This window comes from Muscardinus avellanarius (genome assembly GCF_963383645.1).
Source record: "Muscardinus avellanarius genome assembly, chromosome: 1".
Classification (NCBI taxonomy): domain Eukaryota; kingdom Metazoa; phylum Chordata; class Mammalia; order Rodentia; family Gliridae; genus Muscardinus; species Muscardinus avellanarius.
In genome coordinates, this window is record NC_137786.1 from 223,122,572 (window position 1) to 223,147,945 (window position 25,374).

Consider the following 25,374-nt stretch of genomic DNA (forward strand, 5'->3'; position numbering starts at 1 on the left):
AAGATAAACCTAATGTGTGGGATATGTACACAATGGAATTTTACTAAGCCATAAAGAAAAACACAATTTTGCATCATTCACAGGGAAATGGATGGAACTGGAGAACATCATGTTAAGTGAGATTAGCCAGTCACAAAAAATAAAAAATCAGATGCTCTTTCTAATATGTGAAAGCTAGGGAGAGAAGGGGTCATAGGAGAAACTCTAGACAAAGAAGGGGATGCTATAGATGGACAAATAAGGTGACCTAACTGAGGGGATAGGAGGGGGAAGAGGGAAATTCTCTAATGTTTATGATGTATTTTAACAGACATATCAAAGTCAATCACTAAGCCAAGCATGAGAAGGAGAAAGGTGGAGGAATGGAGAGGGAATTGGTAAAGGCTAATTGGGTGATGTGCACATGTATGCCTCCACCATCTTGTACTCCATTATATGACTGCAATGCAAATATATGACTATTATGCACCAATAGACAGTTTTAAAAATTGCCTTAAACTTTTTCATCTATTTTACAAATTTAGAAATCCAGAGTATTCACAGATACATAAACACATATAATATTGCAACTATGTGGAAAGTAAACAAAAGATGCATATTTGTCGCAAAAAAGTAAAAGTTAAGGGCAGGCATGGTGACACACACTGGAAATTTCAGCATTCAGGAGGAAGAGACCAAGGAAGATCACGGTTCGCCCCAGCTACTTAGTGAGGCCTTTGAAACTCCATGAGACCCTGTTTCAAAAATAAAAAAAGACTAAAAATAGGGCTGGGAGTACAGCTCGGAGGTACAATGTCCCTGGGTTTCATCCCCAGTACCGCAAAAAAATGAATAAAAATTAAGATGAAATATTAGACAAGCATATGTTTCAAATTGTCCCAACTTTTCTACTGGTAACTTTATATTTAAGCCCCAGCTTTATAATGCCTCTCTGGTTTCTCTTATTTATTTTTTATTGCTATTTCTTAACCTCATTTTATTCCTGAAACTATCTCAAAAACTTCCTGTACATTTTCCGTATTATTCTGAGCCACCTACATTTTACTAGCTCTTAATCTCAAGTTCAGTTCCTCCGTGTCCATCTTTTATTGTGTGCACATTAAGATGTCTTCCAAAATGAAAAAGGTTTTCATATAATAGGAGCCATCATCTTTAGAAGGATAGTGAAATATTTCCTCTCTTCTCTGCCTTTGACTTTGTATGCAAAGTCTCCCTAATGATGCATAATGTCTGCATTCACACAGATATATAAATGGGTTCATGCATACATATGAGTATGCATGTATGTATGAACATCTCTTTGAAAGAGAGAGAATTTTAAATTGTTTCAGAGTGGTGTATGAATATGTTCATGAGGCTGAGATACTGAAATACTTCCCTACCTTTTTCTCATTTCCCACTAGAAAACATTATGCTGCAGTCTTTTCTGTGTCCTTGTTTTTACATCACCTTCCTTAAAGAAGGTCTACCAAGTTGGATATGGGAGCTCATACCTGTGTTCTCAGTAACTGGTAAAATAAGACAGGAAGACCACAGGCTCAAGGTCAGTCTCAACAACTTAATGAGGCCTTCAACAACTTAGTGAAGCTCTGTTTAAAACTAAAAAAATAAAATAGGACTTGGGGTATAGCTCAAAGATAGAATGGTCCTGAGTTTTATCCCTTGAACTCCCCAAAAAATAAATTTAAAAAGGTTTACCAAGATATCTTGGTAATGTCCAAAAATTTTAATTCATTTCAACCTAATATGTTTTCCACTACCTCAATATCGATATTCATCTTGCAAGATCAATTCAAAGCTTTGGAACTTGGAATATTTAACTTTAAAAATGACAGCTCTGCTACATTATATTTCTGACTGTAGATAGCTTATTCACTTAAATAAACCTTAATTTTTCTTATTATAAACTATTATTGCAGGGGTTTGCGTTTTCTTTGAGGTTAAAAGTTGTAATATATATTAAGTTTGAACAATATGTGAAGCACAGAAAGCCTCACAGGAAATTTTAGTTTCTTCCTCCTCTTTTTAATTTTTACAACAATTACAAATTCTCAGGGCATAAGCAATGTCTGACATATCCATCACAGCATTTAGCCAAATAAAGAAAGTGGTTTGGGAACCCCTGAGTAATTCTGTTTTCACAGGCTACTCCATTAGTTACAGGCAGGTCACCTTCTTCAACTGCCTCATCTTTAAAATATAAGAACAAATCAGGTCATCCAAAGGAAAATGGATGGGACTAGAGATTATTATGCTGCGTTCAGCCAGTCTCAGAAGGTCAAGGGTCTTAGGTGTTTCTCAGATGTGGAAGCTAAGGAGAAAATAGAAAACAAAAAACATCTCAGATAAATGAGGAGAGATACCAGTTAAATAGTGAAAGGGGATTGGAGGAGAAAGGTGGGAAGGGGATAAGAAGGGAATAGTTCAAAGAATGCTATGTCCGTACATGAAGGCATTACTACTACCAGTATCACCGACATGTAGATTAAGGGAGTTCTTGACCTTCATAACTTGACAAGCCAGTGCCTACAGTCTTAAAACTGGAAAACCAGGAACGCCTGTGGTATAACTTAAAGGCCTAAAAACTATGGCAGCTGGTAGTGTAAGTCCTGATGCCTGTCCGAGGGTCTGGGAGTACCACTATTCCAGGTCAGAGGATGGATGTCTCAGATCAAAGTTAAAATATTCACCTTCTTTTGCTTTTTTTCTGTGAAGTTCCTCTAAATATTGGTTGATGCTGGCACACATGAATGATGACAGTGCTGTTCACTCTGCTACCAATTAATCTCTTCCAGAAACACACTTGTAAACACATCCAGAAATACTATTTTACCACCTATCTGGGTAGGTTTTAGCCCACTCAAATTCACACATAAAATAAACCATTTTATTCATACTTTTTTCAAACATTGAGTTCTGCCATTTTAATTTATTTGTTGTGTAAATAAAAGCCAAAATCATAGATAGCAGGCACTATTTTAATTTTACTATTAAAATCCCCCACCTCACCATATTTATAAGATTAGAACCAAAAAACAGATAGCTTTTCTTCTAGCTCAAAGAGTTCAAATTTGTTGATAAAGTGTAAAGTTCGAATTTCTATATATTCCTAAGCATATTCTGGAGGTCCAACATGATTTACATTAAAATCTAGTTGTATTTGTTTTGAGTAACCAAAGCAGCAAAGCACAATGATGTTCCATGTTGCCATCTCTGGAGAAAAGAGCTGTGATGTTACACAGGTCTACGTGTGACCACACACACTGGCACAGGCAGCCATATGCATGTGGAGCTCTCAAGATTTAGTGCCTCTGAGGTAGGTGACCAGGTGAGTGCGATGCCACAGTTAGCAGTGGGGAAAAAACACTGAGTCCACAGGGAGACAATCATGTTGAACTGTTGAAATAAATTGGCTATGAAAGGGAACTTTTCCAATAAAAAGTTAATCAGAATCTGTGGTCCTGGTAGACTGGGGAGAGGAGAGAATGAGGGTGTAATCTTCAGATGTGTGCTCAAATTTTCTGCTGCAAAGAGTATGAATGTTACTAGAAACAAGAGGAAGAAGATAGGCCGCAGCACTGGAGGAATCGTCAACATCAGGAAGCTGAATTCCTCCTCTCCTGTCTCATTTATCCTGAACATTTCCAGATGAATTCTTCTGGTTAAGGAAATACAAGCAGACATGAATAAATGATACTCATTTAAGAGTTCATCCATATATTTTAGATGTTCCATGGAACATCTCATCATCTTACATGAATAATATTGCAATCTCCATTTTTATTTATCATTTGATAATGTTCTTAGGGAGCACAAACTACACACCAAGCTATGCAATAGAAAAGAGTTACTTCTGGATCATCGTTTCTGACCTTGTGGCATTTATAATGTCATAGAAAATACAGGCATTGGTTATATCTTCAGATAAATGTGTCACAGGAAAAGATAGAAAAGTATAAGATAAGTAAATTTTCTAGTCAACAGAGAACCAACATTTATGGAGTGAATGTTATGTATCCAGGCTGCCTTAAGCAATTTATTTGCATTAATTCATGCATTCTACTCAGCATTCCTATGAGAAAGTATTGTACCTTTATTTTAAAGGGAAGGAAAAAGAAGGAGAGATGGGTAATTTGCCAAGTAAGTTTGATCCCAGGGTTCATGTGCTTAGCTTTTACTTTAGCAGATAAATTATGGAGTCAAGATCAGGCTACAAATTTAAATTTATTGAAAAGTTGAATTTGTCTATCCATTTTAAAATAGGGCACTTTCTTATAATGGACTATATCATTTTGTGTGCATGCAGGCGCCAAATACCTGGATAACAAAACTTTTGAAAAAAATGTTTTGATTTTACTATTCATTACATGACTTTTGTTAAATAAAACATAATTGGAAAGTATATATAAGCAGGGAATAGACTTTGAAGCCAGACAAATTTGAACTTTGTTCAGATTTATGTGATTTTTAGGTTAGTAATGGGTATCTGAGTCTCTTTTTCCTCATCTTTAAAGATCAGATTGCAATACTGATCCCACAGTGTTGATAAGAGTAGGTAAAAACAACATATAATAAAATAGTGCTTAAACTTTGATCCAAATTATCATTTCTTTCATGTGAATATATGAGGCTGTCTAGAATATTTTATTGTCTATTCTACTCATGGGTAGAGAGTAAAAATGTTAGGCTTATAAAATTATAATTGCCTAGAACGATTTTAACATATTTGGATAATTTTTTGGAAATAAATATTAATTAAATTGATGATCCTTTAGTGAGATGGGAAAGATAGAGGCATGGACTCTGAGGTCAAAAAATTTGAATAATATAGCTTTTGCTTTTGCAAAACTAAGTATGTATGTGCTTAAATAGTAATACATCCAAGTGTGTGTTTAGGTGAGTACAAAGAAGTATTTATTAAATGCAAAACAGAAAAAATATTTCTTTGTTTATATGTGTTTTAACAGATTTTTAGGCAATTTGACTTTCCAAATAAAAATATTTAAGTAGCAACATCTGATAGAAACAATGCAGAATAATTTAATCTGAATATGTTACCCCATAAGAAATATTAAGCAAAAACCAACTCTAAGGTAGAAAGAAAGTTTGAAATACAACTGAAGAAAAAACAGGTCTAATGGAGAAAATGACTAATTCCATTTTATGTCTTTTTCCATTTTTCATTGACAGCCTCATCTACATATCTGACTTCAGTTGGTTTTGACAGATGTTTTGCTCAAATCCTGTCTGATCTGACATAACATTGTACTAGGAGCTATGGGTGTCTTTGGGGGTTGAATAAAGGATGCATATGTTTGTGTCATGTGCAATCATAGGACCAGCTTCAATTTACTCAGAATTAATCGGATTTTCTTCCATTGCACAAATTATATATTCTTTCATTACAACATGTAACTGATTGTATTGATTGTCATCTTTGGTTTCACAACCCTTAAAACATAATGCCATCATCAAGCTCCTGGGAAACCTTCTGGAACATGTATGGCTTATAGAAATATTTAGTAAATATTTCTTGCTGATAATATGCAACTGGAAAAATGTACCAGTATTGGGAATGGCCTAGGAAGATTTGAGAAAGCTCTGATTATTAATAGGTATATTTCAAAAATAATTGTGTCAAAATGGTGGCAGACCTAGGGAAAGACTTGGTTTTGGTTTCAGTCAGGAAGCAAACAGCTATTGAAACTTAAATTAACCTAGCTAAAGCTAATTAGCAAGTCTATAGGAGAGGGGAACTAGGACTTCCTCCTCCTCATTCTAATGACAGGTTTACATAATAATTGGATAATATAGCTAGGATGGGAGGAAGGATGGACCTTCGTGAAAGGAAACATCTTGCCTGGGGAGGAACCTTACAGTGACATTTACTATTTAAACAAGATGGAGGTCATGGGTATAAAAGGTCTGGTCCACATGTTGCATCTTTGGTGGTGGGACATTCAGCTGTAACTATCTTCTGTATTTCTATCTTTTTAATAAACTTCTTTAAATCTCCAAAAAAAAATAAAAAAATAATAAAAAAATATGCAACTGGGAAGTCACAGAAATGCATCTTTAAGAAAAGTATTGTAATTCTCTTCCTTTTTTAAAATACAAAATAAGTTTGATAATAACTTGTAATCATTAAAATACTAGTAAACTGACATATTGAAGATATGTAATCAAAGAACAACCTTGGGTAAAATTGGAACTATAGTATAGATATCAAATATTTACACTTCTGGAAACAAATTAATAAAAGAGAAATGAAGGCAGGTACAAATTATTTCTGGATCTTGAACTATGAAATGTCACTAAGAAGCACTAGAGAAGTAACATTACTTAGGAACAGCCATACACCTTTGTAAAAGCCATTCTTTGCCTGCTCTAGTAGTTAATATATAAAAAACCAATTGTTTGAAGGTTACTGTATTCTGTTTTGGCAGAAAGAAGAAGATGTCTTATTGGATGTGATGCTCACAGTTGGGAAGAAATAAGTGGATGGTATGCATGGTCATAAAGGAGTTATTATAAATTTTCTTTCCAGAGATGACAACTATCATTCGCAGTTGTGGAACAGTTCTCTGAAACACGGGATCTAAGTACTGCATATGCGTACAGAATTATAAGTTACTAAAAATAAACTCATAATAATCTATACATATTTCAACAATTTGGTATATATGCACACATATAATCACACATTTGTTTGTAGATGCATAAATATTTTCTGGAAACTTAAACTGTTAAGACTAGTAATTCTGGAAGTTACTAGATGCTAAAATCATGTTGAGGAAAATATTTTAGAATTTCTCTTTATACTACTCTAGAGAGACTATGTTTTTCACTATAAAATGTATAACTTTCATAATATAAAATTAGTGTATTAAGTTAAAAATATGTAAGTATACAAAAGAAGAGTAATTATTTTCCGTATCTCTATCTATAGATATAGACATATACATTTCCATTTGATTATTTGTTACATGTAAGCTATTAATCTTTTGTACATCTTTTATGTTTTGTTTTTGGATTATAATTTTGCATTATGGATGGAAAATTGACTTAAATTTAGTCCTCACAAATAGACCTTGATTACTTGATTTATAAGTAAAGACACTGTAGTTTTACTTAGCAAGCATATTTCTTCTGATCAGTTTCCTAAAAGCTTGCCGCACATCCCTGTTTCTAAGACTATAAATGATGGGATTTAACATGGGACTTACAAAGGTGTAGAACACAGCAATGATTTTGGACTGTTCCACTGACTTGTCAGTGGGTGGTCTAACATACATACAGAACAAGGTCCCATAAAACACAGTCACTGCCACCAGGTGGGATCCACAGGTGGAAAAAGCTTTGCGCCTGCCTTCGGCGGAACGCATCTTCAGGATGGCAATGAGAATGAAGAGGTAGGAGACAAGGATTATGAGGAGGGAACTGGAGAGGTTAAGCCCTGCTACCACAAACATGGAAGTCTCTTTAATGAAAGTGTCAGAGCAGGAGAGTCTGATGAGGGGTGGATCCGCGCAATAGAAGTGGTTAATGACATTGGAGCCACAGAAGGTCAGTTGGTAGGTCCACATGGTTTCCATCAGGCCACTAAGAAAGCCATAGATGTATGGGCCTGCAATCAGGCGAATACAGACTCCTTTGGACATCTTGCTGCTGTACAGCAAGGGGTTACAGATGGCCACGTACCTGTCATAGGCCATCACAGCCAGCATGTAATATTCAGTAATCACCATGGCAATGAAAAAATAACACTGAACTAAACAGGCAGCATAGGATATGGTTTTCTTCTCTGATAAAAAGTTCACCAGCATCTTGGGAGTCACATTAGTAGAATAGCACAAATCCAGGCAGGACAGACTGGCAAGGAAGTAGTACATGGGTGTGTGTAGGCATGAGTCCACCCTGATGAGCACCATCATCCCCAGGTTCCCCCCGACAGTGATCAGGTATATCACCAGGAACAGCAGAAAGAGAATGGGTTGAAGCTCCGGGCGATCCGTTAGTCCCAAGAGAATGAATTCAGTCACCAAGGTGGAATTTCTTCCGACCATTTTCTTAGGGACCAGAATGTTCACTTAGATGAATTAAAATAAATTAAGAAATTGAAATAGATGTCTATCAGATGTTTAGGTTTCTCTCTCTTTCTCTTCTTCTCCCTCACTCCTTGTCTTCCTTTCTTATTCGCCCTCACATGTTGTTAGAGAAAGTCTGTGTAAGTTGGGACTGGTTGTCTTGAGAAAGTTATGGCCTCAACTTACTGAAGGGCAAGTACAGATTATTCCTAAACAGAGTGCCTCCTGAGCCACCAACTTCCTTTAGAATGGGAAAGTTATAACCTAATGTTTGCATTCAAATCAATTGAAATTCCAACTTCACTTTTTTAGTTTACTATAGAATTATGGGCTTCTTCTAAAATTGGTGTACAGACCTAGTTCTTAACAAAATGATAATATTTGTTTAGAAAACTTTTGTGTGTGTGTGTGTGTGTGTGGTACTGGGGATGGAAACCTTCTACTTCCAGGCTACATTCCCAGACCTATTTTTATATTTTTTATTTGGAAACAGGGTCTCTTAAACCAGCGAGGTTGGCTTTGAACCTGTGTGACCCTCCTGTTTCCACCTCCCAAGAGAGGGGATTACAAGCATGCACCACCATGCCCGGCATTAGAAAACATCTTTACAGGCACTAAGTGTGTGCATATTTAAAAACTTCACCTTTGAGAATTTAACTCCCTATGTGCTGTGTTGGAGAGCCTAGAATTAGAGAGGCTTGAATGAAATTTCCTGGGGTCTGTTTGAGTGCTGTATCCATAATATTTAAGAATTTCATAGAATTTCATTCTATGAAAAACAGCAAAGATAAAATTACCACCTTTGGACTAATAAAGGAACAATAAATTGCTAAGAAAGTAATTTATAGTAAAGAAGTTTGTATAAATATAACCATGACGAATAGATAAAGCGAATTCACCAAATTTTAGATCATAGGTCCATTTGCTTATCCATTTACTTTTATTCTGTACTGGGGACTGAACACTGGAACATTCTACCTCTGAGCTATACCACCAGCTCTGTACGTATGTATGTACGTATGCATGCATGCATTTAGAAACACGGTCTCCCTAAGTTGCTAAGTCTAGCCTTGAACCCGTGACCCTCCTGTCTTAGCCTCTCAGTTACTGAGAATATAGTCATACACCATCATGTCCTGCTCATTTACTTTGTTGTTGTTGTTATTTTTTAATCCCTCCCAAAATTTGAGGGTGTTACAGCACATAACAAAATTTGGGAAATCTATGTTGTTAGTGGAATACAAATTTGAATGCAAGCTTCCTAGTAGCATGTAGAAGTAAGTTGACCCTCTTTCTTATGGTATCATAATGACTAGAATGATAAAACAAAGACTAATAAAACAAGAATTATTATTAGTACAGAGTTCAGAAAATACTAGCTATAATGAGTTTATACTTTGAGATAATATTACAAATTCAGATAGTACCAAACGTAATGAAAATAAGATTGGAAATTATTGTGCTGAGAGTCTAGGGAATTTATTGTCAATGATATATTTTATTATTTTATAAGTGATACACTAAATGAGATAGGGACTAAATCTCACTTGCCTACCAGAGCCATTTAGATAATATGAATGAGTGAAGTGGTTGGTATGAGATTCAAGTAAAGTAGATAATAGTTCCCAGTTTGAAAAATTAGTAGCCACTCTAAATATGTAATATAATTTTTTCTATATAAGAATATGAGCCTTCATGTTTTAAGATCTTAAGAGATTCCAATTTTAAGTATCATAATTTATTCTTATGTAAAATCTACTAAAACAGTATTAGCAATTATTTTATTTGATAACCTATCTTTAAACATGGCATGTTTAAATATATTGCAATGTTGACAATTAATTTTATTTGATAACCTATATTAAAACATGTAAGCGTGATCTACTATGATACAAATAATAATTTCATATAAAACCAATGTCACCAGCTATATACTTCCAGTGTGTGAGTAGTTCCTGGAAGTTGAATCGAGTACCTGGATAAATATTTTACTTCCATTAGAGCAATTTCAAAATTACATATGACTTAATCATTAAATAAGATGACCTTTGTACACAAACAGCATTGTAGATGGCATACAGGTGAGCTGTTTTGCTTGGAAATTAAAAATAATCGGTCACTACAAATGTGCTGAAAAAACCAATTAGTGTCTTTATGATTTTTATGACAACCTTGCCATTGAAAGAAGAAAATTATAGTTGGATGTGATTATTTCAATAATAAAGATTTGAACAAAGCATCTAGATGTTTTCAGGAATCAGAAGAGACATCAAAAGACAATATCCTTTAACTAGACCTTGAAAAGTAACAAAGAATTATTTAGAAGAACAAGAGTGTGGTAAAGTTTCTGATAACATGAACTGCATGTGCAGATATTTTTTTTCTCAGAAGAATCTTAGAGAAATCAAGATATTCCAAATATAAACAGGACTTAATTTATTCTAACAAATAGGAAAATTAAAAATTAGTAGTCAGCCAAACTCAAGTCTCCAACTAGCTTACTCTTCATAGTTTCTCTTATAAAGATTGCTCATTTGTTTAACAACTAGCCAAGCAGTAGCAAAATTTACTTGTCATGAACCACAACCCTTACCATTTTCCAATTTACAATTTAAACTCCTATTTAATAGAGATGCTCTTTTTTTTAATTATGTGGAAGATGCAAAAATTAACCTGCATCATTTGTCATTTAGTAAGTTTTTTTTTATTTCTATCATGAAACAAACAACAATAGATGTAATCTATGATGAACTGGTAAACATAATAAATATTTAGGATAAATTCAGGTCCTAGGAATTTCTAGTTACCCCAACTCAAAAAAAAAAATTACCCTAAAAATAATCAAATACTCTATCAGCAGAATTCACCTCTGCAAGTGTCATTAGTGCCTGAAATACTACTTCTTGAAAGTAGTATTTTCTAAGTTTTCCCTCTTTCAGAGTGGTAAAAATTCAGATGTCCAAACAGCTAGCTGGGGACAGTTGTTACAGTCACCAAGACTCTGTGGCAAAAGGTTACATGTGCACATGGTTTTATGTAGCTCTATACAGTGGATTAAGTGGAAACCTAGAGAAGACAGAAGCAAAGGAAGAGGCCAGAGAAAAATTACTTTTCAAAGTTCAGTTTCAGTTACTGAATCCCAAAAGTACCTCCTCCACAGGGCAATAAGAGAAAATAAGTTTGCAAAAATAGCTGGGCAGATAATGACATTTTACAATAGAAAATGAAGACAAAGGTGGATACGTCATATAGTTGGCGAAAGCTACACAAATACTAATTTCCAAAGAAGGAGCTCTTTTCTTGTCTGCTCTCCCATAATGGTCTCTATCACCTTCCCTATCTCTTAGTTTTCCATTCCAGGGTCTCACAAATATAAATCCAAGGAACCTGGCTATAGTGCACGCACCTCCATTGTAAGTCCTACTGTGCACTGTGACTTCATACTTGTTTTTGTTCTCAGAAACAACAACAACAAAAAAAACTATTTTGTGTCTTCACTTAGAAAACAGTCTCTTTACCTAGATATGGTGACTCTGCTGTGTCCATAAAATTTAGAGGCCTCACCTACTTAGGGTCAGACTTTGACTAGTTTCCAAAGTGCCCAGCATCTCTATCTAACAGATTTTTCACTCATGAGTTTACCAGTTCCATAATCATTAGTAACAATGTCCTTCTTATTTAATGTTAATTTTGCTCCCCAATTTTCTCTTTCCAATAATTTATTTTGTGGTACTAAAGAGTAAACCCAGGGATATACTACCTCTGAGCTATACTTCAGCCCTATTTTATTTTTTATTTGGAAACAAGGTCTCACTAAGTTGCCAAGGGCCTTAATAAATTGCCGAGGCTGGTCTCAGACCTGTGATCCTTCTGTGTCTGCTTCCCAAATATTAGAATTACAGAAATCACCATCATGTCCAGCTTTTTTTTCAATAATTTAAGAAGAGGGTTTTAAATGTTCTATAAGAGCTTTGCAGCCAGGCGTGGTAGTGCACGCTTGTAATCCCAGCATTCGAGAGGCTGAGACCTGAGAATCACGGTTCGTGGACAGCCTCAGCTGTCCCTTCACAACTCAGTGAGACCCTCTTTCAAAATAAAGGAAAAAAAAAATCGGGCAGGGGGTGTAGCTTTGAGGTGAAATGCCTCTGGGTTCCATCCCCAGACCCACACAAAAAAAGAGAGCTTTGCTTTTGCTAAAACAAATATAATTCCTACTTAATTTATCTCTCTTTGAATTTTTATGAATAAATTATAGAAGAGTTCAGGGTATTGTTCTTTCAACAGGCATTATTCTAAACATAGTAATAGCATTTTCAATTCAAGTGTTTATTCCAATATGGTCTTCTCTGTACACTCAATATTAGAACAAATAGTGACTGCTATTTGTAAAGTGAAATGATTTCTTATCAATATACTACCAATATTTTTATATCTTTTAGTAACCAATCTAAATGATCTATTTTAACTAATAGATCATACTGATCTATTTTAACTAGTTAAGGAACTAAGCTGACATTAAAAAACTGTTTTGGCTGCCACCTGATTCCTACTGATGAAGATTCACAAATGAAATAAGAAAAAGGTGCAAGTATAGAAGTTGGCTTTTTTATTCCTACCTGACCCCAGGAAAGATTCGCTCAGAGAAACTAGCAATCCAAGGGGTATGTGAATTTGACTTATACCCAACTTTCAATTTGCAGCTCTTATCCCTAAAGTATTTTTCACCCTCAAGACATAATTACAATGTTACTGCAGAAGCTAACCCCAGGGAAATACTTAGCAATTGGTCTAGACCGAATACTCCCTAGAGTCTTGAGATTTGAGTAATGTTATCAATTTGTCCCCAATCTGAACTGATTGTTTTGGGCAATCAAGAGTCTATTTTCAGTTCTCTTAGGATTTTTGCATTATGGACCACCATTGATTATAATTGGATCAATAGAATAATTAATAAGGTATAACATAATGATATTCATAGATGTTGATGTTTCTGTGATTTTTTTCATAGCCTGAATTATCCAACACTTTCCAGAAAATTGCCTGTATAACACAAATAAATTATAAAATTCAGTGAATAAAACCATTTGGACAAGACCACATAATGAATTATAGCAGAGTTAATTCAAGGTATTAGGGTCAGATGTCGGGAAGTAGTATTTTCTAGATAACCTTGTAAGCATGTAATTCAGTAATATTTATTTGACAGCACATGAAAACAAGCAGAAATATGATCAAAATAGTCTGTCTACCTTTTTTCCACTTTTACCAACTATTCAATTTCAACTCATCCAAAAGATCTGAATCCAAACAATATTAGGTACATGTACTCAAATAGTATTGTGCCTAATTATAAAGGCAAAGAGATATGTAAGTATTTCATTGGAAACACAGTCTCTAAATTTTATATTGAAATCCAATTTCTTACATGATCTTCACCTTCACCCTCTTCTCTTTCACTCACTGATTTCTGCCAACTTCTCTCAAACACAGATCCACCTCTTTGAATTCTATTTCTTCCAGACATTTTTCAGTTATTGTCCATCTTTTAGATGCCATCTTAATCATCAATCCCTAAGAGAAGACCACTCCTACCTATATCAGACTTATATAACACCACCATCATGGCCCCCTTTCATCTTGATACATGTGTCTTTATAACCCTTGTAGTATAGCTTTACATTAGGTTTAAGTTAATTTTAAATGCAATTTAATTTATGTGAGCTGTTTTGTCCCTCCTATTATCCAAGAGAAAAGAAAACTGATGTTTTATAAACACAGTGGGCATAGAATTTAATACAGTGCCTAAAATATGCTTAATGATCTATAAAAATTCATTGAGTATATTTATTACTCAATTAACCACAGGTTCAAAGCCAGCCTCACTGATTTAAGAGATCCTGTTTCCAAATAAAAATATAAAAATGGGTCTGGGAGTGTAGCCCAGAAGTAGAAGGTTTTCTAGGAACCTCAGTACCACCAAAAAAGAAAAAAGAAAAAAAGAAAAAAGAAAGAAAGAAAGAGAGAAAGGAAGAAAGAAAGAAGGAAAATCAAACACTAGCAAAATTGAAATGCATTGTGGATTGGTATACAGAGGCTGCTAAGACATAATGATACAAAAATAGTTGCACTTAACACTATATTCACCCCCATTGATACCAGCTATCAGCATAGACAAAGAAAGACTCAGAGAACCAGGCTTGCAACAGAAAAGCTATCAGTGGCACTTGGTGTCTGCCCAGAGAGAGACTGGAAAGGTCCAGTCAAATAAATATTAATTTATTTATAGAGTTGCATTAATTTGTAGTTGTTGTTTTGTTTTTTGTTTTGTGTTTTTTTGTGTGTGAGTATATATGAGTTTTGTTTGCTCTCTTCTCAAAGCCTCTCCAAAACTTCTTCCCTTGTACATACCTACTCTCTTCTCTCCATCCTTTTTCTTACTTTTCTTTCTTTTTTTCTCTTTGTTGTCTTGTACTAAAACCACTTTATAACATTATACTAAAACTTTACATTGGTTACTACAATACTACAACATATTTACTATCTCTAATCTCTACCACAATCTACCTTACCAAACTCAAACTCTCATTCTATTTGACCCTGAGACTTTACACTATTCATTTACTCCTTCACTTCCTTCCTTACTCAACCTTAACTGTTGAATACAATACGATTTTCCCTTTGATATACCAGATGACACCTAGAAAATGAGAGAAATCTACCAAATCAACAGATACAAATTTCTAAAATCATGAGAAGGAGGAATAACAAGGAAGCAATGATCTCCCACAATACCACAATAACAGAACCTGACAACACAGAATTGCAGAAATCTTTAAAAGACAAATCAGGCATATAGCTATAAAAATAATACAGTACTTCCAAAAGGAATTTAGAGAGAGTCTGAAAGAAAAAAAAAAAAAGAAGGATAGACCACATGGAGAATAGAATTTTGCTCCTAAAAGATGATCAGTCCAGCTGGGCGTGGTGGTGCCACGCTTGTAATCCCGGTGCTTGGGAGGCAGAGACAGGAGAATCGTGCAAGTTTGAAGCCAGCCGCACTGCTTAAGAGACCCTGTTTCCAAATAAAAAAGTATAAAATGGGTCTGGGAGTGTAGCCCAGAGGTAGAAGGGCTTTCAGGAACCCCAGTACCACCAAAAAAAAAAAAAAAAAAAAAGATGATCACTCCAAAAGTAAACATATAATCTATAATATAGAAAAATCAATTCAACAACATGAATTGGACATTGAAGAAATATGGGCCCATTTTAAAATAGCTAACCTAAGAATAATTGGCATAAAAGAGAGAATTAAAGGTGAAAAGTCAGACAAAAGGGTCACCATGCCACTTATTAGTCCAACTGACCAACATAGAAGCAAAGGAGAGACTCTTATGTAAAGCAACAAAAACAAAAGAACAGGTGACATTTAGAGACAAACCAATTAGAATCTCTCCAGACTTTACACCCCAAGCCAGAAAAGCAAGAAGTGCCTGGAGCAGAATATTACAAACTCTGTAAGACAACAATTTGAAGCCCAAATTCTCTGCCCAGCAAATCCATCTGTAAAATTAGATTGGGAAATAAACTCTTCCACAACAAACAGAAGCTGAAGGAATTTCTTTCTTCTAAACCAGCACTAGAGAAAATACTTAAAGAGATTCATTGCAAAGAAGAAAAAATAATGCATGCCCAAAGTAGAGAAGCCCATTAAACAACTAAGCAAAAATAAAAAATGACCTCAAAGAAAAGTTAAATATCAATTTTCTAGGAATGAAAAACCACCTCTCAATAATGACACTGAAAACAAATGGCCTCAACTTCCCAATATAGACATAAGGTGGCAAAAAGGATTAAAAACCAGAATCCATCTATCTGATGCCTGCAAGAAACACACTTTACAAGTAAAGATAGTAAAAAATAATAATAAAGGTAAAGGGCTAAAGCCAACAGAACTTGAAGACAAGCAAGAATAGTAACTATAATATCAGACAAGTTAGACTTCAAGCCCAAACTGATTAGAAAAGACAAAGCAGGTCATATTTTACTGGTAAAAGGAATATTCCAGCAAGAGGAAATAATGGCCTATCAACATTATTCCCAAACACAGGTGCAGCTACTTTCATAAAACAAACTCTTTGTGATATTACATCACAGATAAGCCCCAATACAATGATACTGGAAGACTTAAACACTGCTCTATAATCAACACCAAATAAATAAACTAATGACATGCCTCAAAGCCCTTGATAAACAGGAACAGTCTAACCCCAAAGCCAGTAGAAAACAGGAAATTATTAAGATCAGAGCAGAAATTAACAAAGTCGAGAATCAAAAAACAATACAGAAAATCTACAAAACCAAAAGCTGATTTCTTGAAATAATTAACAAGATGGATAAACTACTATCCAACTTAACAAAAAAGAATAAACTCAAATTATGAAGATAAGAGATGAAAAAGGGAATATTAAATTGACAGTGTAGAAATCCAAAAGAGTATCTGAAACTACTTTGAAAAACTATACTCTTTAACAAAATGGAAAATCTGGAAAAAATTGACAAACTTCTAGATAAATACAACCTGCCTAAACTAAGTCAGGAAGATATAAAAACAAATGCAAACCAACCAATAGCAATCAAAGAAATTGAAACAGAAATAAAGAGCCTAGCATCAAAGAACAGCCAAGATCAGATGGTTTTCCAAATGAATTTTATAAAACCTTTATAAAGGGAAGAGTTAATCTTAATACTCCTCAATTTATTTCATGAAATAGAAAAAAGAAAAAAAAAAAAAACAGGACTCTCCCAAATACATTCTATGAAGCCAACATCCCATTAATACAAAAATAAAATCAAGACAGCTCAAAGAGGGAAAACTACAAGCCTATATCTTCGATGAACTTGAATGCAAAACTGCTAAACAAATTACTAGCAACACATTCAAAACTACATCAAGAAAATCATACAGCATAACCAGGTAGGGTTCATCCCATGGATACAAGGTTGATTCAGCATACAAAAATCAATTCATCTAATTCATTACATAAACAGAACCAAAGACTAAAATCACATGATCATTTCAATAGATGCTGAAAAGGACTTTGAAAAAACCCAATATCCACTTATACTAAAAACACTGCCAAGAATTGGAATAGAAGGAACATATCTCAACATCACAAAGGCAATCTACAATAGGCCTACAACCAACATCATATTAAATGAGGAGATGGGAGTGGGCGACAGGAAAATTTTCTGTTGCATATGATGTACTTTAACAAACATATCAAAGTCAATCACTAAATCAAACGAGGGGACTGGAATTAAATAAGCACTAATTGGTAGATGTGTGCATGCATACCTCCACCATCTTTTATCCCATTAAGATGTATGACTACAGTGCACCAGTAAATAATCATCATTGTAATGACCAGTAAATTATCATCATCGTAATAACAACAGGGCTGGGTGTCTATCTCAGAAGTATAATGTACCTGGGTTCAATCCCCTGTATCATGCACACATGAAAAATTTATATAAGAAAAAGGAAAGTCTCAAATCAATAATCTTAACTTTCATTTAAAAAACATAAGAAAAGCTGGGCGTGGTGGCATGCTTGTAATCCCTGTGCATGGGAGGTGGAGACAGAAGGATCGCACAGGTTCGAAGCAAGCCACGCCGGCTTAAGAGACCCTGTTTCAAAAAAAAAAAAAAAAAAAAAAAAACAGGATAAAATAGGTCTGGGAGTGTAGCCCAGAAGTAGAAGGGTTTCCAGAAATCTCAGTACCACAAAAAAAAAAGAAAGAAAGAAGGAAAGAAAGAAAGAGTAAATACCAAGAAATTTAAAACAAGAAAATAAAACATTAATCAATGAAATTGAAAACAAATAAGCAATTAAGTGACCCAAATTTAATAGCTGTTTTTTGAAAAAATTAAATTGATAATCCTATCAGAATAGTTAAGAAAAGAAAAATATGAGAAAATAAAAATTATTTAAAGAATTGAAAAAGAGTTACTTATAAAGGCTATTGAGAGGTGAAAAGATAATAAAGGTTATAAAACTATTTCTATTAGTAAATATAGCCACACAAATAAAATGGAAAAATGATGGAGGACATGGATGAAGCCTGAGGAAAAAAAGGTTCCAAAGAAGTTAAAAGGGGATTCTACAAAAGGTCAAATCATCCAAAAACTCTGGGTGTGACTCCTGTTCTCTTTGGAATTTGCCCTCTAAGGCCCACCCGTGAGAGCAGGGGGCTGATCTTAATCACAAGACCTATAATGTCTCTAGAGGTCTTTTTGTCTTGCTTATGATTGCATCTTAGCAATTTACCCCCCATTGTGTTTTGGTATTTACTCTTTCCTATGAGGATTTGATAATTAACCTAACTGGAGAAGGGTATAAAAAACTTATTTTAGAGAATAAATTTTCTCAGTTGCAAGAGAAGAGGCAATTGTCCGAGTCGTTAATTCAGGTCTTTCCCTCCCAAATCCAGGAGAGGAATCTCCACAGAAAAATTTCTCAAAAACATAAAACATAAAACCAATAAATCAGAACATCTAAATAGAGAAATATTTGTTAAATATACTGAATTCACAATAAAAATCTATCTAGAAGAAAAATGCTATACCACAATGACTGTACTTTTTACATCTTAATACCTGTTTAAAGAAGAAATAATACTAATTTTATACAAACTCTCAGAAAAGTGGTGGAAGAAAGAATATGTCTCAATTTATAAGATTACTGAGCCATAATATTAAAACATGCTAAGTGTTATAACAAAATATTTATAGGTCAAATATACTTTCTAAACATACATTAATATCATTTGCATTAATATCTCAAGAAATCTAATTCATCTATAAATTAGTACCACCACCAATTTGATTTGTCTCAGGACAGCAAGCTATATTTAACAAGTTTCACATTAAATAAATAAATGAGTCAAATTATAAAACCAACTTACGGATGTAGAAACTACATTTTACAATTTCAATACCTTTTACTTATTTATTTTTTGAATCTCCAAATATTTTTATATGACCAATAAACACATGAATATCACTCATCATTATCATAATATAACTAATCATTAAGAAAATACAAATAAAAACTATAGTAAAATACCACTTCACAATTGTTAGGACAGCTACTTAACATAAATTAACTTGCTCCAGCCCTTTACCTTGAGTTTATTACTATTTTTACTTGGAAAGTGTGTTTCTTGTAAGCAGCAGATGGATTTATTCTGGTTTTTAATCCATTTTGCCATCTTAAGTCTTTTTATTGGGGAATTGAGGCCATTTCCACTCAGTGTGATTATTGAGAGAGAACTTTTAATTTCTAACATGTTAATATTTTATTTCCATTTGAAATACTGTTTATTCTTCTTTGAAATACTGTTTATTCTTCTGCTGGATGGAAAAACTTGTTTCTCTGGTTCTAGTGTGTGTTACTTATTTCTTCTTTGTAGTTTATATCTTTGAGTATTTTCTCTAGCGCTGGTTTTGAAGACATAAATTCCTTCAGTTTCTGTTTGTCTTATTTCCCCATCTAATTTGATAGATAATTTTTCTGGGTAGGAAATTTTTGGCTGGAAGTTGTTTTCTTTCAGAGTTTGGAATATGTTACTCCAAGCCTTTCTGGCTTTCATGACATGGTTTGGGAAGTCTGGAGTGATTCTAATTGTTTTGCCTCTAAATGTCACTTGGCCTTTTGTTTTTGTTGCCTTTCAGATTCTCTTATTGGCTTCTACATTGGTCATTTTGACAATTATGTGGCATGGGGAACCTTTTCTCTAATCCTGTCTAAAGGGAGTTCTATAAGTTTCCAGGGCCTGTGTATTGCTCTCTTGCTCTATGTTTGGACTGCTATTACTTCTTTGAAGAGATTATTGATCCCTTTGGTTTCACCTTCTTTTCCCTCCTCTATTCCAATTATTCTTAGGTTAACTCTCTAAAAATGGGCCCATATTTCTTCAATGTCAGATTCCTGCTCTCTGATTTTTTTTTCTAAGTTATAAATTATGCATTCATTTTTGGAGTGATCATCTTCTAGGAGCAAGATTCTAGTCTCCATGTGGTCTAATTGATTGTTTATAGTTTGAATTGATGCCTTTACTTCAATTATTGCATCCATTATTCCTTTTAGACTCTCTCTAAATTTTTTTCAAAGGTCCTGTATTATTCCTATAGTTATATTCCTGATTTGGTCTTCTGGATATCTCTGAATTTCTGTGTTATCAGGTTCTGATATTATGGTGTTGTGGTCATTCATTGATCTATTGTTGTTCCTCTCTCCCTTGATTTCAGAAGTTTGTGCCTTCTCTGGGTTCTTCCCCGGGTCACTGAAACTTCACTTAGGGTGCTCTGGATCTCGAGTTTGTGGTAACCTCAGCAGCCACTACTCCTTTACTGGGCTGTATCGCAAAGTCTCAGACCCAGGGAGTTAATCGAGGCTGTGTGAGACCATGGGGGGTACCGGGCTGGGCATTTTCCCATGGGAAGCTGCGACTAGGGTGTGGTATCTCTGCAACCACTACTTCTTCACTGGGTTGGACTGCAAAATCTCAGACCTAGGGAGATTATCAAAGCTGCACAAGTCCCTGGGGGTGCAGTGCTGGGATTTCTCCTTTAGGAACTGCAATTTCACTTATGGTTATTGTGCGTGCTGATCTGGAGCCATTGTGGAACTCACCACTGCTGCTGGCAATATGGCACCGCTGCCACACCCTCAGCCATGAGGCTGGCATATTTCTTTTCTGGTTTTGAACTCCGTTCTGAGTCAGTGGAAGGCGTGATGAGCTTTGCCACTGGGAGTTTTAGACGTTCTTTGCGTTGAAAGAACTGCTGAATTACACTCAAATGATCTGTAGCTGCTCACTTCAGCTTCTTGTTTACCTTTCCTCTCTGGCGCCTGGTGCTGTGAGGCAAAATGGTGCCAGTGCAGCTCTGCCACCACAATGGGGCTGGTTTCTTTTCTGGTCTCTGGTTGTTCTTCTAGTCTTCTTTTTCTCTTTCCCTTGTGTTTTCATTTTTTATTTCTCTGCGGATAGTGTTTTCTGGCTATGAAAAACACTGATTTTGTGGCAATAGAGATCGAGTGTTAGCAGGACTCGTAAATGCTGCTTTCTTTGGTGGCCATCTTTAATGATCCTCAATACCTTTTATAATGAAGTATATTAGCAAGAAAGAAATAATAGGGAACTTGTTTATATAGCACACTCATAAAAAGTCTATAGGTAATTTGATGTAAAGTGGTGATGCAGTAAATATATCCCCTAAGATGGGTAAGAAGGAACAGATATATGTTCTCACCACTTTATTCATCATCCACTCTCTAAGGCAGTGCACTAAGGAAGGAAAAAAGTAACCTCAAATATTTAAAAAAATTAAATTTTCTTTCTTTCTTCCTCTCTTTCTTTCATTCCTTTTTTTTTTTTTTTTTTTTTTTGGTGGTATTGGGGTTCCTGGAAGCCCTTCTACCTCCGGGCTACACTCCCAGACCTATTTTATATTTTTATTTGGAAACAGGGTCTCTTAACCCAGCGCAGCTGGCTTTGAACCTGTGTGATCCTCCTGTCTCAGCTTCCCAAGTGCAAGGATTAAAAGTGTGGGCCACCACACAGGGCAAAAATTTAAATTTCTTAATTCACAGATGGCATGTGATAAATATTAAGAAATCTATAAAACAAGCAAAATACCTTACAAGAGTCATTTAGAAAAAATATCAAGGTTGCAAAATATGAGACTCATATTTAAACTCAATATTTATTTATCATCTTAATAAATAAATATCAAATATATTATGAGACATCAAGTTGTTTACAGCCTTTGAGTCCTGAATTTTAGGTGATATCTTAGATCTTGCTGTAATCTACTTTTGTATGCTTTGAGAAGTATTGGAAGTCTTTGGATGCTTGTCTCTTTATAATAAATAAAGGGTTAGGGTTAGGGTAAAGGCTAGCATATTGCCTTCGCTAATTGAGAGGATATTTTCTTGTAAAACCAACCAACCAACCAATAGAAAAATAAACAGCAAATAAAAGCCAAACAACAGTTAAAAAAAAGAGATCTTATTAACATATTGAATGTACATGCTAATATTTAATATATACTTATAAACACATATACAATTCATGCAATTGTGTATGTGTTTGTTTCTGTATGTTACTGGGAATTAAGCCCAGACACACTCTACCTTCAAGATAAACTCCTACCCATTTTTATTTTTTGGTTTTGAAACAGAATCTTAATAGGTTGTTGACAGTCTAGTCTTGCTGTGTTGCTGAAGCTGTCTTGACTTGTGTTTTTAAGTTTCAAATAACCTCTCATATAATGCCCATAGGCTGCCCGTACATAAAATACAATTTTAAGGGCAAAACATAGAATAAAAAGTGCAAACTGTTCTCCAAATATGAGAATTTCAGTTGGACATTCAAAACAGATCCATAGAGAATACTCAAATCCATTATTAAAATACAAAGGCATTTGAGCCAAAATGACAGCATTACCCTTTACTGGAAAATAGGGTCATGAACCGGGTCCTGATGCTGTTTCTCCTGAGGACATTCCTCAAGGCCTGCTTCACATCTTTGTTCCGCAAGCTGTAGATGAGTGGATTCAGCACTGGGCTCACAAAAGTGTAGAAGACAGCTATTATTTTGGATTGCTCCACAGTCTTCTCTGTCGGTGGTCTTACATACATGCAGAAGAGGGTCCCATAAAACAAGGTGACAGCTGCCACGTGGGAACCACAGGTGGAGAACGCCTTGCGCCTTCCCTCTGCTGATCTGATGCGGAGGATGGCAACGATGATGAAGATGTAGGACACCAGGATGATGGTGAGGGACAGCGAGAGGTTGAGGGATGCCGAGATGAGCATGGCAAGCTCTTTGACGTAGGCATTGGAGCAGGAAAGCTTAATGAGTGGTGGGTCGGCACAGTAGAAGTGGTTGATGATGTTTGATCTACAGAAGGTCAGGCGGAAGGTCAGGATGGCCTGGAACAGCCCATCCGAGAATCCATAGATATAAGGAAACGTGGCCAAGCAGACGCAGACTCGGCGGGACATGCGCACACTGTAGCGCAGAGGATCACAGATGGCCACGTAGCGGTCATAGGCCATGGCGGCCAGCAAGTAAAACTCGGTCAGGAGAAGAGCAATGAAGAGGTAACACTGAGTGAAACAGCCCACGAAGGAAATGGTCTTCTTCTCAGAGAGGAAGGTGGCCAGCATCTGAGGGGTTGCATTTGATGTGTAACACAGGTCCACAAAGGCTAAGTTGGTGAGGAAGAAGTACATGGGCGTGTGCAGACGGGAGTCCAGTCTGATCAAGGCCACCATGCCCAGGTTGCCTGTGAGGGTGACAAGGTAAACAACCAGGAACAGCACAAAGAGGACAGCCTGGAGTTCAGGGCGATCTGTGAACCCCAGTAAAACAAATTCTGTTACTACCGCAGTGCTGTTTGTGAAGGACATTTCCTGAGAGTCAGGGTCTTGTTATTGGAACCACAAAAGTCTAGCCAACAAGAAGGTAAAAAGTAGTGACTGCTGAAATTACATTTTTCTTAAAAATGTACTCTCTCAGCCAGGTGCAGTGGTGCCCATCTGTAATTCCAGTACTTATACTGCTGAGGCAGGAGGCTCCCAGTTTCAAAGTCAGTAGGAGACAATTTAAAAAGAAGATTCTGTTTCAAAATAAGTAAATAAGCAAATAAATAAGTAAATAAATAAGTACAAAGGGCCTGGGTTATAGTGCAGAGATACAACATCCCTGGGTTCAGTCTCTAGCACCACAAAAAATATATTTCCAATATGAATCATTATATTATTTTGTATTTCTACCAAGCCATTATTGCCTTAGTCTTCAGTGTCAAAGGCCAGTTGATTACTGTATCATGTCTCTCCACCAAACATTTACATACTGTGTTTTAATAATAAAAAAAGAAAGAAATAATGATGTTTGGTTAATGACTTATTTGTTGTACTTTACTTATATCTGTATTTCTCAGAGTATTGCATGATGTCATATATATATATACATATACATATATACATATATATTTATATACATATATGTATATATGCATATACATATATACATATATATATATACATATATATATATATATATATTAAGGAGAAATAAGTGCTCCTTGCAGTTTGATTGGAAACAAATTTCTTTGGAAGCTTTTAGATAAATTAAGTTTGTTTCAGAGCATCTAATATGAAATATAGGATCTTCATGGTTAATAATTATGTACAGGATTCTAACTCAAGTGTTTAGCTAGCCATGGTGACACATACCTATAATCCTAGTATTTGGGAGGTCCAAATAGGAAGATTACAGTTTCATAGACATCCCCAACAACCTATAGAAACCTTGTTTCAAAACAAAATACAAAATATAAAAAGGGCTGGAGGTATAGATTGGAGGTAGAATTCAATCCCCACTAGTTCAATCCCCACTAGTCCACATTCACACACACACACACACACACACACACACACACACACACACGCACACACACCTGTGTTATTTGCATCTAAGGTATTATACATTCTTTGTAGCAAACTACAGGTAGTATAATTCCCTCTGGCTTGTTATTTCTCCTCAAATCAACCAGTGAATACTGAATGCTCTCTTACTTTCTTTCCAGCTGTTTTATTTTTCATACTTCCTTTCATAAGCAACTTTTTAAACAAGTTTTCTAATTTTTAACTCTGTTCAAAATGACTTGGCACACATTTTGGGAGGCTGGTAATCAAAGAAGCCTCCTTTGGCTGCTGTATCCCTTTATGTAATGTAGTAAGTACTTAAGAAACATTTTAAAATGCACTGCTATTGGTGGCATATATAGATCACTTTTATATGCAATTAAAGAGTTAATACTCACAACACTACCTTTGATAGGTACTACCCTTTATCATACTCTTACTATTGATTTTCTCTATAGAGAAAATGTAAATAAGTAGGTAAAGTTCACACTGATAGTGGGTATTGGATAGGAGATATGAACTCAACGTATCTTATTTGAGAACCTTCTTTATTTAATGTCGCAATAAAATAACATCTCCCTGAACCTGACTGTGTAATGAAACTCCCTACATGGACATGGGAGGCCTTGAGGTAAACGTTGATAGAGCTGGGGACAGGGACACTCCTGACATCTTTACATGGTGCAGCGTGGAGAGCTGAGCAGTGTCACAACCTCACTTACACATAGGCATGTTCTAGCTCGGGCTGACTCACACCCCTGGATCATGTGCAGCTCATGTCTCCAGGGA

At 35.2% G+C, this 25,374-nt stretch overlaps 2 protein-coding genes across 2 annotated transcripts; both read right to left on the reverse strand.

Annotated features, from left to right (window-relative positions):
• Positions 1-7,127: 7,127 nt before the first annotated feature.
• LOC308265818 (olfactory receptor 5M5) lies at positions 7,128-8,075 on the reverse strand (the record flags this gene model as incomplete). The annotated part of the gene is made up of 1 exon (XM_080699736.1): positions 7,128-8,075. Exon 1 carries the CDS (start codon positions 8,064-8,066, stop codon positions 7,128-7,130), a length of 939 nt encoding a protein of 312 aa, XP_080555862.1. The 5' UTR covers positions 8,067-8,075.
• Positions 8,076-22,593: 14,518 nt separating this feature from the next.
• Positions 22,594-23,565, reverse strand: LOC308260007 (olfactory receptor 5M11-like; the record flags this gene model as incomplete). Its single annotated transcript, XM_080691348.1, has 1 exon — positions 22,594-23,565. One exon carries the CDS (start codon positions 23,563-23,565, stop codon positions 22,594-22,596), a length of 972 nt encoding a protein of 323 aa, XP_080547474.1.
• Between the last annotated feature and the right edge of the window lie 1,809 nt (positions 23,566-25,374).